The following is a 20,902-nucleotide window of genomic DNA, read 5'->3' as shown; positions in this document are numbered from 1 at the left end:
ATAACGAATCAAGTCAGGAAATTTCTGATCAAGATTCACTTTATTGCCGCCGACTAGCAGGAACATATATAGGGCAAGGTCAATAGGACCTATTTTTATCTCACTCACCCTAGCCCCCAGGCAAGAATACAATAGCCTAAATCGCTCCCTATAGAACTTCCTAGTTCTCTGAGTAGTTCCCTGTAAGAACTACATCCTAGATCCTGTGGGTGGCTCCAAGTTAAGACTTCTCTACTTCTTTCAAAGGTAAATAGTCCAAGGATAGCCTAGAACACAAGACCTCGTGGTGAGGTAAAGGTCAGTAACTCGAAAGTCACAGCATACAGCCTAAGCACAGGATTTCTGACATGGCAGAATTTGGCACGGGTCCCCACACTTTGACCCTGCGGGAAGGGCAGAAACTCTTTCTGACTTTCAAACATTGCATAGGGCACAAGATGGATACCATCTTCAGCCTGAACTCAGGATTATACATACACCTTGGGAAAGGGCTCATCTGCAACTCAAAAGAAGTGTAAAGCATTTGATAGTAGGAACTCTTTAATTGGTAGTAATTTTGGATCTCTTTTGGGGAAGAGTGCTGAAGAATTGAGAGTCATTTCCTCTGAGGAACAGGTAGATAAAAGGCAGTACAAGGCAACAAAGTGCATCAAGAGAGGGCTGCTCTTAGCAAGCAAAGTGGAGTTACCTGAAGAACTCTGTTGAGACCTCAGCTCCAGTGCTCCAATCAAGGAGGACTTGTAAAAAGTCAATCCTCTCCAGCAGCTTATGAGAGGAAAGAGAGAAACCCAAGTCTTGGAGCATGTGAGGCTCCTTCATTGTTAATTGAATTGAGGTGGGACGTTGCTTTTCTAGTAAGAAAGCAATCATTTTAAAGAGAAGACAGAAGCTCTAGTGTTCAGATTCCACAGGATCCTGTCACTCTCATTCACCAGGACTTCAAGGCCAAGATCTAGATGAGATATCTGTAGACACTGTTTTGTACTGATACAATCTAGGGGTTGTGAAGTGGGTTTGATTTCTGTTCCAATTAAACGAGTAGAAGGCATAAACCATCTGAAACACAACAGGTAGCCACGAAGACATCTCAAACACTGCAGATAGAACTGGCAGTTAAGGAAAGGTATTTATTGAGGTTGAAGAAACATACATGTGCAGAGCCACACATGGAAAAAGGCCTCTGCGGGATGGGGCCAAGGGAAACTGAACATCCAAGCTCTTGTTGAGTGCTGGGGGCTCTAAAGCCTCTGAAGAGCCTTCCTCCCCTAATGTAGGACTGGTCAGTTTGCATTGGAATAGGATGGTTAACTGGTCAGCCACTGTGATGTGGCATGTGTCGTTTGTGTTAAAAGTACTGAAAAGTAAACAGAGAATGGCAACTTGGGAATGTAGAAAAAATATTCAGTGACTCCTAAATCCATCATCTACTTCTGACGTGTATTTAAGGTGTAAGTAAAAGGTCAATATATGCAGAGCTGAGGGGTCAGATTGAGGTCTGCCCTGTCCCTCATTATCTGGCTTTGTTTCATCCTGCAAAGTGGTCTGACAATTTGTTGTAATTGCCAGAAATCGCTGATGAGATAGTTTCTGGTACCAGCCTTCAGTGTTTTTCTTCTCACAGCCTGAAATTCCTGGGGAAAATCCAATTCTCTGAGGTGCCTTGTTTCAGTTTTATATACAAAAACTATTATGTTTTCACTTATTATGCTGATCATATAAGTGAAAGACAAAAAGGGTGTGGAGATGTTCCTCTTACAGTATAAATTTATGATTATATATGAAATATTTTATCAGTATAAAGATAATATTAGATTTTCATCCTTTTTTCTATCATGAATGCAAACATCTTCCTTCACTATGAACAGTGAATATCTTTGTGAAGTTAAGTAACATTGTAACATGCAGAGACATAAAAATAGTATCATATATCAGGGCTCTGTAAATCCCTCACACATATAAAGCTGGATAGAGTTGCAAGAGGCAGCTTCCAATTACAGACGAGCCTGAGCCTTGGAAAAGATGTCTCTCCTTTCCTGTCTGAGTCATAGCTGCCAAACCCTATTCATGTCTGAAAACAAATTGAGGCAGAACCTCTCTGAATATTTTTTTATCAAATATAAAATTGCAATCTACATCAAGGTTGAGAAAAAAAGAAGGTTCTAAGAGACAGCACTTCTTTTCTTAAAATATAGCTTTCTTTATTACTGTCTTATGTACATTTATGCACTGTGTCTAAATATTTGCATGCTTGTGCCAGAGTACGCTTGTAAAGTCAAAGAACAACATTCAGGTTCCAGGGGTCACACTGAGGTCATCAAGGTCTTCTCAGCAATCTCTTTTAACCTATTGAACAAGCCTTCTGCCTGATGTCTGTGTTACAGGCATAAAGTGCCAGGAGAAGTACTAGGCTGCAAGGCTAGTGGCAGAGCTGATGTTTGTACACTAATGCATAATTTGATAACCACAGAGCATTGGTCATGGATCAACAAGGAATCATTGCATCTAAAGCATCCCACATTTAAGGCCTCAGAGAGAAAGAGAAATAAATATCACTACGCACGCGTATATTTATTTTACTCTCTACTATTCCTTTGTCAGTGCACAGTTAACCTAGCAGAGGAAAGGAGAGGCAGGGAGGAAGCTGGCTAGCTAGGCTAATAAAATTCATAAAAATCTAGGTTCAAAGATGAATTTCTGACTCAGTATATAAAGTGGAGACTGACTGATCAAGACACCCAATGTCAGCCTTTGGCTTTATACCTATATAAGCATACATGTGTACATACCAGCATACACATATCGACACCCATGCCACATGCACTTGCAAGAAACAGCAACAACAACAACATCATCAACAACAACAAAAAGAAAAGGTTAACAAAAAACCCAACAATTATGTTTGTGAGCTTATTGGTAGTTAAGGGTAATGAGGTTGAATATTGGGCTGAAGACTATATTACAATACAAATCTAATGTGTGAAATACTAGTTCACATTGTCAAACCTGTCAAGCTTGCACATGCCAGTTTATGTTGGGCAATTATAGTAAAATGAAAAAGCAAATTAATAATAATAATAATAATAATAATAATAATAATAATAATAATAATAATAGTTCACAGTATAGTATCAACCTTGAATGTTTGTATTGTGACATTGGTTTTTATAAATGGACATGGATAGCTATCTTTAATTACACACTGAAAACTGTATCATTTAAGAAAATACACTATGGTGGGCTATGACATTCAATAAAAAGGCATAGGCTATACAGAATGGATGTGAAAACAGGGCCCATCATTCCACTGTATACAAGAAACATACCTCAGCAAGAAAGATAGACATTACCTCAGAGCAAAGTGCTGAAAACTGGAGTTACAAGCAAACAGACCCTAGACTAGCCATTCTAGTATCTAATAAAATAGAATTTCAACCACAACTAATCAAAAGAGATAGGGAAGGATACAAATTTATACGTATCAAAGGAAAAATGTATCAATACTGAACATGTAGGCCCCAAACACAGGAGCACCCACATTCATAAAAGAAACTCCACACATTAATAGTGGGAGACTTCAGCACCCCACTCTAACCAATAGATAGATCATTGAGACAGAAACTAAATGGAGAAACAATGAAACTAATAGATTTCATGAATCAAATGGACTTAAAGGATACCTACCTAACATTTCACCCAAACACAGAGTATACCTTCTTCTCAGAACCTTCTTCAAAACTGACCACATACTTGGTCACAAAGCAAACCTCAACAGATACAAGAAGATAGATATAACACCTTGTAGCTTATCGGACCACTGTGGATTGAAACTGGAATTCAACAACACAGAAATAACAGAAAACCTACAAACTCACAGAGAGTGAACAACGCCCTAGTCAATGACCTCTGGTCAGAGATGAATTAAAAAAAAAAAAGAAATTAAAGACTTCTTAGAATTCAATGAATATGAAAGCATAACATACTATAACCTATGGGACACAATGAAAGCAGCACTAAGAGGAAAGTTTATAGTACTATGTGCCTTCCTAAAGAAATCCCAAACTAGCAAATTAACAGCCTGCTTGAGCACTATAGAACAAAAAGAACCAAAAAAGTAGACTGTTGGAAATCGTCAGATTCAGTGATGAAATCAATAAATTAGAAACAAAGTGAAGAATTCAAAGAATCAATGAAACTAAGAACTTACTTACTTTAGTTAGCCAAACTGACAAAAAGGCAGAGGGAGAATACTCAGATCAATAAAATCAGAAGTGAAAAGGGAGATATAACAGCAGACACCTAGGGAATCCAAAAAATCATTAGACCTTACTTCAAAGGCTTATATGCCATAAAATTTGAAAACCTAAACGAAACGGACAGTTTTCTTGATAGTTACTAATAATCAAAATTGAATCAAGATTAGGTAAATAAATTAATAGTCCTATATCTCCTCAGGAAATAGAAGCAGCCATCAAACGTCTCCCAACCAAAAAAAGCCCAGGGCCAAATGGATTCAGCACATAAATATATCAGAACATTAAAGAAGGGCTAATATCAATTCTCTTCAAACTAGTCAATAAAATAAAAACAGAGGGAACATTACCAAACTCATTCTATGAGGCTACAGTAACCTTGATTCTTAAACCTCAGAAAGATCCAACAAAGAAAGATAATTTCAGACTAAATTCCTTTATGAACATTGATGCAAAAAATATTCTCAGTCTGAATTCAAGAGTACATCTAAAACATCATTCATTATGACCAAGTTGGCTTCATCCCAGACATGCAGGGGTGGTTCAATATACAGAAATCCATCTGTGTAATCCATCGTATAAACAAATTGAAAGAAAAACCCATGTGATCACCTTCTTAGATGCCAAGAAAGTATTTGACAAGATTCAACACCCATTCATGTTAAAAAGTCTTAGAGAGATCGGGGATCCAAGTCATGTACCTAAACACAGTAAAGGCAATATACAGCAAGCCTATAGTCAACATCAAAATAAGTAGAGAGAAACTTAAGTCCATTGAAATCAGGAACACAACAATTGTCTACCCTCTCTGTATCTCTTCCATATAGCACTTGAAATCCCAGCTAGAGCAAGAAGACAACTAACAAGAGAACAAAGGGGTACAAGTTAGAACAGAAGAAACCAAAGGAGCACTATTTGCAGCTAAAATGATAGTATGCATAAGTGACCCAAAAAATTCTATTAAGGAATTCCTACAAGCAGTAAGTGCATCCAGAAAAGTAGCTGAATACAAAATTAACTAAAAAATATCAGTACCTTTCTTTTACACAAAAGAGAAAAATTAGGGAAACCACACCCTTAACAATAGGCACAAAATCATAAAGTATTTTGGTGTAATTCTAACCAAGCAAGTAAAAGACCTATATGAATAAAACTTCAAGCCTCTGAAGAAAGAAATTGAAGAAAATATCAGAATATGGAAAGATCTCTGTTGCTCAAAAATTAGTAGGATTAATATGGTAGAAATGGCTATTTTACTAAAAGCAATCTACAGATTCAGTGCAATTCCCAGCAAAATGCCAACACAATTCTTTAGAGACCTTGAAAGAACAATTCTCAATTTCATATGGAAAAATAAAATCCCAAGTAGCTAAAATAATGCTATGCAATAAAATATCTTCTGATGTTATCTCCATTACTGATCTCAAGCTGTACTATAGAGGAACAGTAATAAAAATGGCATGGTATGGGCACAGAAACAGACAGGTCCAATGGGATCTAATCAAAGATAACAGAATAAATCCACAAACTTATGAACAATTGATTTGTGATGAAGAAGCCAAAATTATACAATGGAAAAAAGGTAGCATCTTCAACACATGGTGCTGGTCTAACTGCATGTCTACTTGTGGAAACTGCAAATAATCCTTTACTAATCACCCTGAACAAAACTAAAATCCAAGTGGATTAAAGATCTCAACATAAAACCAAACACACTAAATCTGTTAGAATAAAAAGTGGGGGAAAGCCTTGAACTCATTTGCATTGGAGACAACTTACTGAACAGAACAGCAATAGCTTCGGCTCTAAGATCAACAGTTAATAAATGGGACTTCATGAAACTAAAAAGCTTCTGTGAGGCAAAGAACACTATCAATAAAACAAAATGGCAGCCTAGAGATTGGGAAGTGATCTTCACCAACTCTACATCTGACAGAGGGCTAATATACAAAATATATAAAGAGCTTAAGAAGTTAAGCTCCATCAAACTAAATAATCCAATAAAAATGGGTTATAGGCCTAAATAGAGGATTTTCAACAGAGGATTATCAAATGGCCGAGAACTACTTAAAGAAATGCTCAAAGTCCCTTGTCATCAGGGATATAAATCAAAATGACTGTGAGACTCCATCTCACATCTATCAGAATGGCTAATATAAAAAACTCAAATTACTGCACATGCTGGTAAGGACATGGAGAAAGTCCTTTGCTCCTCCATTGCTGATGGGAGTGCCAACCTGTACAACCACTTTGGATTTCAATCTCGCACTTTCTCAGAGCCAGCTATACCTGTCCTTGTCATACACCCAAAAGATTCTTCACACTACAACAAGAACACTTGCTCATCTATGTTCATAGCAGCTTTACTTGCCATAGCCAGAATCCGAAAACACCATATATGTCCTACAACTGAAGAATGGATAAAGCAACTATGGGACATTTGCACAATGGAATACTACTCAGCTATTAAAAACCAGAAAAAAATTGATATTTGCAGAGAAATGGATAGAACTAGAAATTATCATGCTGAGTGAAGTAACCCAGACCCACAAAAACAGGCATGGTATATACTTTCTTATATGTAGATATTAGAAACATAATACAGCGTAAGCACACTACAATACACAGACATTGAGAAACTAAATAACAAGGAGGGCGCTGGGGAGAGTGCTTAATTCTCATTCAGAAGAGCAAATAGAATAAACACTGGAAGTAGTTGAAGAGAAGGAACAGGACTAGAGCCTACCATAGAGGTTCTCTGCAAGACTCCACTAGCAGGGGATCTAAGCAGATGCTTAAACTCACAGCCAAGCTTTGGGGTGGAAAGCAGGGATTCTAATGAAAGAGCTGGAGAATAAAAGGAAATGGAGTGGACAGGGGCCACAGGGAGACCAATGGAGGCAACAAATTTTGGTGGATGATGGGGTGATGCAGAGACTGATGCACCAACCAAGGACCATGCATGGTGAGCATCTAGACCCTCTACTCAGATGTAGTAGATAGGCAGCACAGTCTCCTCGTGGGTCCCATAATATGCAGAGTAGGGACTACTTCTGATATGGACTCTGGTCCCCACAAGTTGATCACTGCCCGCTGGAGGGGTGGCCTTACCAGGCCACAGTGGAAGAGATGCAGGCCTTCCAGATGAGACTTTGGATAAGCTGAGATCAGATGTTAGTGGAGGACGGTTGCCCCTTTCTGAGCACTAGGCAAGGGAGGTAGGGTATGTGAGTGAGGGAGGGTGAGACCAGGAGACTAAAAGAGAGGGGCCTACGACTGGTATATAAAGTGAACAAATATTTTTTTAAAAAGGAATAATCTAGAATTTTTGAACTAATGGATGAAACAAGTATACACCAATGTTTCAAATATTACTCTAAATCAAGAGGGATCAAATATCAATAAATAAGTCAACTTTCTCTGTTATGCAATTTTATGTGCTGGTAATACCAAATACTAAGTAAAAACGGAGTACCTTTTTTTTTTTTAAACATTTATTAACCAGAAGTAAAATACCTAGCTTCACCGGCAATAACCAACTTCTCTCTTCAACAGAGTTAAAGTGAATGCTTTGTATCCTCTTAATGTAAGCAAGACAGTTTCCAAGAGTGGTTTCTCATAAGCCAAGTCCTCACTATAACACTAGATTATAAAGCATGTGGAGTCTGAGGACGTTTATAAACCAGAGTTGGGGATACCATAAAGTTCATTTTCAACTTCTGAACAACTAAAGCCATCAACTGATTCATGGTTAAAATGCTGATATATAGCTGTGCTTGTGAACTAGTGCTTTTTTTCTATTGTTTTGTTTCATATATTTTTTCTTTTCTGGCATTTTTCTAATTTAGGGTTTTTTTTATAGAAATATCAAAAGTATTTATAAAAATTGAATTTTGATTGAATTGATTGAATTCCCTGTGGTTGTTATGTTTCTGGTCTATGTGCTCTTTGTTTAGAATACTCTCAATATTCTCCTTTAGAAAGGGTGCTCTATGTTCTTCAGATTAGTTTAGATATGGGTACCTGGTCTCTGTCTCCCATGACAATGTTTTTTGTTTGTTTGTTTGTTTTTGTTTTATTTTGTTTTGCTTTTAAGGATGAAGTTAATGAATGTTAAAGACTTTGGCCCTTGCTTATGTGCAGGAAATACTCTCCTACTCAATAGATGAGAGCTTCTAGAGTATTCCTTCTCTCAGGATGATCTTTACACGTGAAATGAAAAAAATTTAAATATACACAGGTTTTTAGAACGCTTAACATCTTGTAAAGATCAAGAGAGGATATGCTCAAGTACACCTGCTATTCAACATGAAGCCCCAAGCTTCAAGATGTTCATATGATGGTGTGTGTTTCTCAATTCCTTCAATATTGGTAGCTATGCTGTGTAAGCCTCTAAAGGAGAGATCCGAACAGGTAATGTGATGCACCTAATCTGGCTATACACCAACTGTCTTAGAGCAGCCATTAGAAAAGTATCAGGTTAATTTAAATGAAAAAGAGCCAAGCTACTATTCAGTTTAAATTCTTTTGTTTCTTCTCTTCTATTTATTTATTATAATTTGTTCATATTACATCTTGATTGTTATGCCCTTGCTTGTATCTTCCCGTTCCCATCCTCCCTCCCTCTTCTATTTCCCTCCACTAGACCTCTGACAGTTCCTCCTTCTCTGACTGACCACAGCCCATCAAGTCTCATCTGGATTGCATGCGTCTCCTTCCTCTATGTGTCCCTATGGTCTCCCCACTAAGGGAGGCAACAGAATTCAAGTCATAGGAAGTCGCCACTCCCATCCCTCCCACTCCCCGCAGGTGTAGAGAATGACCTTTCCATTGGCTATATCTGAACGGGGGATCTAGGTTGTCCTTGGTTGGTACACCAGTTTGTGCAGCCCCAGCCCCTTCCCCAGGCTGATGGTCTGCTTGTACAGTTCCTGTACCCTCTGGGTCATTTCATACCCACAAACCCCCATTCTTTTTTTTTTCTCCTTTATTAATTTATTCTTGTTACATCTCAATGGTTATCCCATCCCTTGTATCCTCCCATTCTTCCCTCCCTCCCATTTTCCCCTTATTCCCCTCCCCTATGACTGTTCCTGAGGGGGATTACCTCCCCCTGTATGTGTTCATAGGGTACCAAGTCTCTTCTTGGTAACCTGCTGTCCTTCCTCTGAGTGCCACCAGGTCTCCCCCTCCAGGGGACATGGTCAAAGGTGAGGCACCAGAGTATGTGAGAAAGTCATATCCCACTCTCCACTCTACTGTGGAGAGTGTTCTGTCCATTGGCTAGATCTGGGTAGGGGTTTAAAGTTTACCGCCTGTATTGTCCTTGGCTGGTGCAACCCCATTCTTAATTGCCACTCTCAGCACTGGGCCCAGAGTCCCAGCATCTACAGTTTAAGTTCCTGTTCATTCACTTTCTTTCTTTTTTCGTTTTCTTTTGTCCTTCCTTCCTTCCTTTCTTTTCTTTTTCTTTCTTTCTTTTTTTTCATCTTGTTCTGCATTTGTTATATATCTCCAACTAAAACTGAATTTAAAATCTCATTTAGAACTAACTAGTATTTGGTAATATAAGCAGTTTACTGAGAGAAGTTCATTCTACCAATTTTATTTTGTCAGAATCGTCTCTATAGGTATGAACTAGTGTAGGTGACCTTAGGAAAGCATAAGCTTTGGCCTCCTCTCTCTTTCCACATGGCACATGAACTTCTTTTGTCTTTTATTTTGTTTAGTTTTTGTTTTCACAGACACACAGATGTCTCAGCTGTGTGGCCAAGTGACCACCAAGGACTGGGTCCCCACTTTTGCAGCTCATGCTGAAATTGGCTTTGAGAAACTTTGAAGAACAACCTAGTCAAGATCTCCTTTTATCTACTAAATTTATCCTGAAGCAAAAAAAAAAAAAAATTGTAGGAAAAGTTTTTACTCTCCGTATCCCAAAAAGATATCTTTGCATTCTGGACCATCTTTAATGAAGACTCTTGTAGACAGAAAAGCATATTTTTACTTATTTATAGTATCTTTACTGTTTTATACTTCTATACAGAGATTGAAAGAATTAAAGCAACGAGAATTTGCTCGGAATGTAGCTTCCAAATCGTGGAAAGATGAGAGGAAACAAGAAAAGGCACTTAAGCGGCTCCATCAGCTGGCAGAACTGCGGCAGCAGTCTGAATGGTAAGAAGTCAGGGCTTCCGTGGTCCAGAGTGCTTTTCCCATCCCTTGGGGCTTTGATGGTCCAGAGTGCTTTTCCCATCCCTTGGGGCTTTGGTGGTCCAGAGTGCTTTTCCCATCCCCTGGGAAATTCATTAATGAGTCTACTTGGTTCTCTTCAACAATATAAAATTAACATTATTCAACAAATATGCCTGGAGGCAAATTTTTAATTGGTAATGGTTTGTGAGTCAATCATTTTTTTCATTTAAATTTTTTCCCTTCCCAATGCTTTTAACTTATTACCCTGGTTAATGAAGTGATCATGGAAACAATTCTAATAAACTAGCATCTGTTCTAGCATGACTTGTTCTGACACTACTAATTACTAATTCCTCAGTAATATAAGTTTTATAATCATATAATCATAACTTTAAAAATATTTAATATTAATACATGTAAATAATATTCTATTCTATAATATACTTGATTATTTCAACCTGCATTACATCTCCTCCAATTCCTCTGTCCCCTAGTACTTTTCCTTACCAATTTCACAAATTCCTTCTATACATAAACATCTATAGTTAAATACTTACTATTTATTTCTGACTATATGTTATGTAGGGAAACATCTCATCTGCTGAAACAAGGATAAGTATCTTCATAGGATTCACATCCATGAAAAAAAAATTGACTTTCCTGGTCCCAGTAACCATCAATGGACAAGATCTCCTCAGTTGGGGTGAGGCCTCATGATCCCATGCCCAACCCACAGAGGGAATTTGACTGGCTTGATCTTGTACAAGTATCATGTATGCAATTCTACATGCTATGTATTCATATAAGAAACTGTACTATCATGTCTGACAAATACTGTTCCGTATCAAGCATCTACAATGATAGCTTTTAAAACTATAAACAATAATGCTCCATTGGAATAGAAATTACATGTTCTGTACATTCCCTTGTATACACTTGACTCTAGAATAAATGACACTATCATTGCCTGGTAGACAAACAAAGTATAATTAATGTGGTTAAATTTACTGAACAGCGCCGTTTTAATTGATAATTATACCATAACAAGCATTACACTAATACATACTTGTAACTGAAAAAAAAATGACAGTTAAAAAAAGCTTGCAGCCACTGAATGATTCAAAGTTGCTACCTGGAATGCAATTAACATTGCAGAATGTGAACTGCGGTAATATGAATCATTATGTATAATAGTAACATGGCTAATTAATGTGGTTGACAGCAACCTGCTGGATTGTGAAGTTTATAGCTGTGCCAGAATTTAAATTCCTGTTGTTTAAATGGAAAACAATATGCAATAGCAAAAGTGAATGGTTCAGCCATATTACCGTAAAACATTAGACTTCAAAAGTGATCATAAGAAAATATTTATGATTTGGCTCAATTATTAATGGAAATAGTGGTCGATTTACAGTATTTACATACACACAGTGTTTAGAATATGTTAATTAACATCTAATGCATAAAACATTAAATTTTTTAAAATGTAAGATAAAGGAGAATTAAAGACACTACACTACCTGTATATAGAAATAAAGTTAACATAAAGACACTTGTCCGGAAAGGATCCACACAAAAAGAGAGGTGGATATTATGTTGATAACTGATCTTTCTACCAGTCTATTCAATGAGGGACTCATATCATTCAAGCACATTAATAGATCAGTATTAATAACAAACCAAACATGCTGAAATAGGGCTTAGGAAGCTAATTACTGTGTCCATCAAAGTAGCATACAGGAAAACATCTAGATCACATTTGAATCCCTGCATGACTAGTTACAGGATTCAGTAAATCAAATAATAATAAATGGGAAAAGAGACAGGCTCAGTAAAAGTCTTCACAGGAGGGAACGGATTTTCCTGGGTCATCGACAAACCTGAGGTGCCCTCACCCTCATAGGCATCACTGTGCTTGTCCTTACTATGAAAGTAACTGCACATCCACAAAGCCCCCAGTGGAAAGAATGAGAAGGGTTGGAGAAATCCTGATGATGGTGGCAGTGAAGGGATGATTGTCTGCGGATGATGTGATAGTGATGATGATGACCTGGTGCTAAATTTCTGCGTTGCTGGAGTTACCAGATAAGGTCTTCCAGATTAAAATCTACTCTGGTAAGGTAGGGTATCCATCAGGAAACTCTCTCTACCAATCAAATTAAAATATAACCACTCTATAGGCCACAGTGTGCCCCATTGTTACAGAAAAGAATGTTCAGCTTTCTAAACAGAACAGCAGATCATAAAGATCATTTATTCCTTTCTAGTGCTCACCAACTGCTCTATTTGCTTAAACAGTTTCATACCCCAATAGAAGCCACTTAGAGTTATAAAATATCCTCTTTGTTGTCTCAGGATTGATGCATAAAATTAAAAATAAATGATAATTAAAAGTTTCATGGCTCCTTTACTGGACTGAAGCAGAAGACTATACCTAGTAGAATACCGATGCGCATATTAAATCCAATAAGTGTTACTCTTGTGTACTTACGTTCAGGGTTGATGATAAGGGATTAGATAATACTTCAGGGGAGTCTGCCTGTATCTCTTCATCTAGATATGGAACACTGAGAAATTTTCTCCATTCACATTGGCATGCCAACCAGTGTCATTATATAGGTCTTATTTGTGCAGTCATTGTGATTTCATAAATACAGTTTCCCTATCATAAGACACTGTCACACTGCAGGTGCCCTGATCCTCTCTCTCTTCCACTCTCTCTTTTCTGTGATTTTTCTCTTATAAAATGTGTTGTGTTGTATATGTATCAAGTTGAGCTTGTTACCACACAGTCACTTTTTGAACTTGTTACCGCACAGTCACTTTTTACTACCTTTTTGACCAGGTGTAGATTTCTGAAATAGATTCCATCTCTTACAAAAAGAATATTCTTTTGGGTAGGATTGAGAGTGACACGTTTGTGTAGCTACATGCATAGGTATTTGCTATGCAGCAAGTCCTTTAGAATTTAAGTAATATGTCTTAAAGGTGTAAGTTTTAATATTCTATAGCCAAGAAACAAATGATAAGTAATAATGAAAAGATAAGGAAGAAAACAAAAGTTAAGTGTGCTTCCAATCACATGAAAACAAACAAAGAAACAAAAAGTATGGCATTTCAAATAAGTAGTTGGAAAAGTGATGTAGCACGGCTTTTCCAAGACAGCATCAACATCACTGTGTAAGCAAGAGGTAACAAGGTGTGAAAAGACTAACTTTAACCTAAAAGGTTCTGTCTGCATTTCCTTATATACTGCTCTCTCTGTTTGAATCACTAATGAACCTCAGCAAAATCAACGATCTTGAAAAACCCTCAAAAGACAAAGCATGCAAAATTGGCATAAAGTTTTTGTGAGGAGTAAGAAATAAGAGAAACTACTACAAAAATCTCTGGGAATACTATGACTGCTTGCACACATCAGCTGCTTGCTACTGCGTTCCTTAGCAACTGACGAAAATAAGGACTGAACACCCTGCTTCAGCAGAAGTAAACTGGAAACACTTTTGAGGGAGTAAATACTGCATGCTAAAGGTGCTGAAAAATCACATTAAAACTATTTTTGCACTTTGCATATTTTAATTTCTTACCTATTACGAATGTGTTGGCTGGAAATCTATGAGCCATGTTAAATCTGGATTTCAAAGGATCATAGGTTCTAAGGAATGTATTGTGATGCAAATTTTTATTTTTATTTTGCTTTGCTTCTTCAACATAAGATAATTGCTTTTTAAATTTCTAAATAGCAAACTTGAACAGAGCAGTTGAAAAGAAGCCACTATACAACAGTTATACTGACTTGTACATGCATGATAAAATGGGTATTTTGTAGAAAATAATGCTCACCAATAAATAGAAAAATAACTCAGTGTAGAAGTACAATTCAATGTTGTTTGCATATAGATTTGATTCCAATGCTACTGTCCTGCTCATATAAATATTCACTGTATTTACAGTGTTTCTGGAAATGGACCGGCATACAAAGCCCCCAGGATCGCCATAGAAAAGCAGCTCCAGCAGGGAATTTTCCCGGGTAAGAATGGCAGAAAGGTCTCTTGCGTGAAGAGCGCCCTTCTCCTCAAGGGCAAGAATGTGCCCAGAAGCACCTTGGATAAGCAGCGATTTGCTATGCCAAGCAGACAGCAGCTGCAATCAGACAGAAGGCACTTTTTTGGAAATCGGATAACACAAACATCTTCAGATCTCGGCAATGCTAACCACAGGACCGGAGTATCGTTTTCATTTTCAAAAAAAGCCTATCTAAAATTAGAATCCTCTGCCTCAGTTTTCAGTGAGAACGCAGAGGACACCCATGAGTGTCACAAGTCATCCACCTATAAAGTCAAACAAACAGTAGAGAGCTGCAAGTGTTGCAGATTTGCAAACGATGAGCCAGACCTTACTAGGGAAGGTTTTGTCTCGTCAGGCCATCTGGAAGGCGTTTCAAACAACACCTTTTCGACGAACTCTAAAATTTCACAAAACAAAAATGAACCTATAAGTGGGAAACTGAAAGATTCGGCGGGTCCTCACGCAGCTTTCTCTATGTCTAGCCTCCATCTTTCAGAAAGAGACTTAACTCTTCCCAGCAGAGAGAAAGAAATTAGGAATGCGTTGAAGGATACTTCAGAAAACCACGTTAATCACCCATCCCAAGAAAATGAATTTGCCAGTCCAATAAACGTTTGTAAGCACAGGGAAAATAGGTGGTACGAAAGTCTGGATGAGTTTTTGTCATCGGCACCCAGTGAACAAAAGACTAAAAGATATTGGAATCCTAACTCTAGAATGGAGGACAGAGCAAAGCCTGTAGATGAAGCAGAAAGAGCTAGCAGAAATGTGCAAAGACTTTGCAAGGAAGGATATCCACACGATCTGAAGTCCAAAGCATTGCCTTTCATCCACGTGCAGAGCAAGGATGGCCACACCACTCTACAGTGGCCTACAGAACTTCTGTTCTTTACCAGAACAGAACCTTGCATATCTTACGGCTGTAATCCATTATATTTTGATTTCAAACTCTCTCGAAACTCAAAGGAGGCGCATGATTCAGAGAATATAAAAACAGCGTTGGAGAAAGAGGCTTTGGGAAAAAAGACAAAAACAGAGAACCAAGTCTCAAGCTTCGTTAAAGAACAACAAAAACTGACCCAAGATAAACAATCTCTGAAACCAAAGATGATTATAACTAACCCGGATTGGGACACGTTCCAGAGGAAGCACAATTTGGCCTGTCATGGTTCTGAATCTAGTATGAGTGAATGTGTTAGTCTAAGAGACTTGGAAATGAAAAGTCCGGAAGTGCCTACTTACCATAACCTGTCTCTAAAGGACGGCATAGGACAGGATAATGCCGATGATACGGAATTTATGGAATTTTCAAATGTCCACTTGCAAAGTTACAAAAGGACAGTTCGAAATAGTGCTCAGGAGGGTCTGTCTTTCTCTCCTCACATTTCTAGGACTAAAAGGCATAAGCTGAATTCCTGCCATTCACACTCACAGTTTGAAGAAGAAAGCCAAAGTACCTGGAATACTTCAGGGGACTACAGTGAACGTGGGAAGGACGGCGGTGCAACTTTTAGTAGCTCCAATGTCAGCATGGCCAGTGGACCTTCTACAAGTGGAAAACTAAGTAATGAAAGATCTTCTCCAGTGTGTCCTCTGAGGTGCCACCCCAGGACTCTGGATGACTCTCCCGGAAACATGTCCAGCTTGAGAGACATATGTTCACATCATAGGCCCAATGGTGGTGGCAGCAATCATTTGCTCTACCTTTGTAAAAGAGAATGTGACTCGGTTGAAAGGCACGTGTGGAAAAACAGAAAGCACAATTGTCTCTACTTGTCTGGTGTGTCAATAAACAGTAACTGTCCTCAGTCAGAAACCCAGAGAGACAGCAGTGGTAAAGGATGGGACTCATTTAAAACTAAAAGACATTCAAAACACAGAAACTGCCACTGCAGAGAAAGGTATAAACTAGGTAACAATCAATCATTTTCAGGACCCAAACTCCCAAGACTTTTTCATTGTGATTCTGGCCCACAGGTTTCCCTTGAAGGAAATAGTGAAAAGCCCTTTAATGGCCAGGGACCTCAGCACAACAAATCGGGCTCTTGTTTGAGACAGAGAACCTACTGCTTAGATAAAGACAAGAGAAGCCAAAAGTCTTTGGCCAGCATTCACATTGGTGACGTGGGAGAAGTCAAGTGTAGACAATGCAACTCAGGCACTCTCAACTACCTTTTTAGGAGCTGTGTAGGTGGCCCTCCAGAAACCACATCGTCAAACATTCCAGATGGAGAAGGGCCATCCCTGACAGCCAAGGTTCTTCTAGAAAGAGTGCAATCCAAGATGTGTCAGGAGCCATCAACGATGTTTGAGATCTCTTCAAAGAGTTGTTTAAAAGAATCAGAGACTCATTCGGAAATCCAACACAAAATTGAACCTGGCTCACAAAGTTGTAACAGAACACTACTGCCTTATTCAAAGAAGGGAGAACACATGGGCAAAAGAAGAAATGATAGAGGAAAAAGAGTTCACAAGGCTTCTGACAAAGTCAAAGGCTCCTCAAAACATAATTTTACTATTTTAGCAGACACCGAATGTGAAAACTATCTGTCCAAAGGCGTAAGTCATTCAGTAACAGACTTTCAGTCTTTAAGTGGACAAAAGAACCAGACAACAGAAGAGCAATCTGAATTTTCAATTAGCAGTGTCCAACCTTTTCTTCAAAGCTGTGACCCAGTACCAAATGATTTCCTCGGTGCTTTTCCATCTAATAGATATACTCTTGTAACTGATTCGACCGAGACCAAAGAAGACCAGATAAATCTAGACTTACAGGATGCAAGCATGTCTATAAATCACATAGAGGGAAATATAAACTCTTACTATGACAGAACTATGCAGAAGCATGACAAAGCGGAAGATGAATTAGAAGTGTGTCATAAATCTCTCTCACCCCCTTTAATTCAACAGCCCATAACATTTTCTCCTGAAGAAATGGATAAGTACAAGCTTCTCCAGCTACAGGCCCGGCAGCACATGCAGAAACAGCTCCTGTCAAAGCATCTCCGAGTTTTGCCTGCTGCCGGGCCCGCAACCTTCTCTCCGGCCTCAGCTATGCAGACAGTTCCAGTGCACCAGCACACATCCATCACCACCATCCACCACACGTTTCTCCAGCATTTTACTGTTTCTGCTTCCATAAGTCCCCACCCCATAGCACACCTACACCCTCTGTCACAGCCACACTTTACTCCTATTTCATTTTCAGCTGTGGCTCCAACCATTATCCCTGCACACCCTACTTTCCTAGGTCATCCTCTGCATTTAGTCACTGCTGCTCCCTTTCACCCACCCCATCTAACCTTTCAGCCCCTGCCTCCTGCAGCCTTTATCCCCACATTGTTTGGTCCTCACTTAAACCCAGCCACAACATCTATCTTCCACTTGAATCCTTTAATCCAACCAGTGCTACAAGGTCAAGATCTCTGCCATTACTCTTGCTCCACCCAGATGCAACAGTTAAATAGCGTGAAGGAGGCCTTAAATATGGCACTACACTTGAACTAATAGTTACCACAGCTCATCTTATGAAAGAATAACACACATTTTTGCTACCTGTAAAACAATGCATTAACATCATGTGGTGCCAATTCCAGGTGTAATTCGTACATAAATGTAAATTGAATTATCAGTATCGAAATGGGAGCAATTTTAACAACTTCTTGTTCTGGCAAAAATAATTAGGTTAATTCTATGGGAGGAAGTACTGGGAAGCATTACAGAATGGTTTGAGGAGAGTTGTCAATTAGTGCTGTAAACCGGCAACAGGAAACATTCTGGCGTATCATAAATATTATGATGAAAAAAAATAAAATACCCTATGTTTAAATGTTTGATGAGTGAGTGTTGAATGAATGTGGATTTCAGTTTTATTTTCAAACAATATTAAAATATCAGTAAGAATGTTAAACTATTGTTAAACTTTGGCTGTGCTACCAATTATACTGTCTTTTAACATATTTTTCATAGACCTAAGAGATAATAAAAATATTCTGATGAGTATAAGCTGAAAACAACTACACAAACTCTCTTTACAATTATAGAAATTATATGAAAGACCATTTTGCTTTACTTCATTGTAACTATATCTAGATAACTTTGTATGAATCAATATCATCAGGAATTAAGAATGTTTAAAAATTTTATTAGAAAGCATACAAAAGATATTATTAGTATTTGATAATCAAAAATAATATATCCAAAGAATAAAATTTTACACATATTTGCACTTAAAATAGTATAAGAACTAAAAATTTATCAAGTTTTGTTTACTTTACTACTCAGAAACTTCATTGTATTCAGGAATAAGGAGCATAAGGCTTAGAAATAATCAATTTTATAGTAGGAAAACAAATTATCTTCCATGTAATCAAATATTCATTCAAAAGACTTCCTGGATCATAGAAATTATACTTCTTATATTATGTGTGAACTGTCAACTATGTGATTTATAATTTAATATTCTTTTAATTATACAAACATTCCTTATATCTCCTTTAGCTATGGGTTTCTAGAAAGGGAAAACAAAGCAGGCTTGCCTTATATCTAATGAGGTGAAGGTGCAAACTTGAGCATCAGGCTGGGAAGAGCCTCTGCCCTCCACCCTGGGGAAGGCAACCACACTCACTGAGTACAAGCATTTCACTTCAGATGTGAGGAATGAGAAAAAGTGGGTTAAGTTCTTCCCCTGTCTGGATGGTGGTGATGGATGTGTGCTCAATGAAATCAGGAAGCATAAACAGCTGGTTTTTCATATATGGTAGAAAATATATCTTTGCCCCCTAGGAGAAAAATAGGAAGGGGAGAAATAAGAAAAAATATAAACTTAAATTACTGCCATAAATAACAAATGTACTTACCAAAGCAACACCAAGCATTTGGAGATGAGGTCTTTCATTGAAATATAGAAGGGTCAGAGTCTGGCTTGTTTAAACTGAATAGAAATCAGAAAAAGAAAAAAAAAAGAAAGAAAGACATTAATCAAATAGCAATAGGCCCCATAATTGCATATGACTACACAAAAGTAACTATGAAACATGAGTGCATTTGGGATAAATTGCCCTAAAAAGAAAATGAATGGAACTGTTATTAGAAATGTGGATAATAACTTGCTCCCCAAATCGAAATATGTTGTGGATAATTAGTTCTTCAATCAGATTACAAAGATGGCACAAAGTGCAGTCTTATTACAGAAAAGATAGAGCCATTGATTAAGTTTTAAATTGCCTTGGAGACAATCTAGAATCTCAGATCAAGCCCAGGAACAGTTCTACTGGTTCCTTAGATAGATCAATGTAAGCAGTTACTTTTGAAATGTCTGCTCCATCTTGCACTAGCAATGACAACAGCGCTTATTGAATATTCCACAACAGCTAGAAGATGTTTCCACTTAAACAAAAATAACTCTTGTACTTAAAGGTGACAAGGTATAAAAGTCGTGGCATCAAATAAAGGAAAGGTACAATTATAAACCCCTGTTCCACCTGATCAGTGAGGTCAGCACTCGTGCTGGAATTCAGTTCCCATTTTACTTTTAGAAGAGTGCATTCTTGAAAAACAGAAGTAGAAAGAAGGCTAAATGTATTCTGATTTCTAAAAATAGAGACATTAAGTACACAGTATCTGATGGATCATATCTTGAGTATCATATCCTTCAAATTATTTGATAATTGATTTGAGCAATTTTCTATTAAGTGGTAAATTTATGGGATAAGTGTCTTGGAAGTTTGTTCTTTACACTTAGTCATGGGGACTTGTTTTACAGCTGCCCAGGAACTAAGACTAAAGACAAATAGTGTTGAGAAAGTCTTAAAATATTTATACATATGTCCACATGTGTACAATGGAACAGGCAAATATGTCTATATATTTTATCCCTAAAGACTCAGAGTCACCTCACCATCATATAGCCTCAATGAATTTTTGCAAGATTCAAGAAAGTAAGTGCTTGGTATGATGTTTATTTCTTAATTTTTCAAGGAAAAAAAAACTGCAACAGGGTCTTTTAAAATCTGTTCTCTAATATATTGTTGCTGTTCACCTTTATACATGTTATAAATAATAAAATATGAAAAGTTATTAGACAGTAGAGAGTGATTTACAAAGCCCCTAATTCTGAGGCTTTGCCATCTCTCCCACACCATTACACTGCAGGGAGACATTTTTCAGACTGATCTGAAATTTCTTTCTCATTGAGAATGGATTTGACAGTGCCTACCTTTTCAAGTCTCTGTTGGGTCTTAATGGATCTCTGTTATCACTGGGTAGCGATACATTTTAAAAGAACTAATCCTGTAACAGGTTCTCATTAAGCAGACTATTTTATCACTCAGATTACTCCAGATCATGTTGCAGGAACATGATCTTGCATGTTCTTCTAGAATGAAGTTATT

The 20,902-nt window shown here is 37.7% G+C and overlaps 1 protein-coding gene across 1 annotated transcript in view; it reads left to right on the top strand.

The window, feature by feature from the left end:
* ZNF804B (zinc finger protein 804B) overlaps positions 1-18,751 on the top strand; it is a 478,653-nt gene extending 459,902 nt beyond the window's left edge. The window contains exons 3-4 of the mRNA XM_084785949.1: positions 10,294-10,424; positions 14,396-18,751. Coding sequence (XP_084642075.1) covers positions 10,294-10,424; positions 14,396-18,017 — 3,753 coding nt within the window. The 3' untranslated portion in view covers positions 18,018-18,751. The remainder of the gene's footprint in view (positions 1-10,293; positions 10,425-14,395) is intronic.
* Positions 18,752-20,902: the final 2,151 nt, after the last annotated feature.

This window comes from Acomys minous (genome assembly GCF_964271855.1).
Source record: "Acomys minous genome assembly, chromosome: 6".
Classification (NCBI taxonomy): domain Eukaryota; kingdom Metazoa; phylum Chordata; class Mammalia; order Rodentia; family Muridae; genus Acomys; species Acomys minous.
This window is presented reverse-complemented; position numbering and strand designations above follow the sequence as displayed.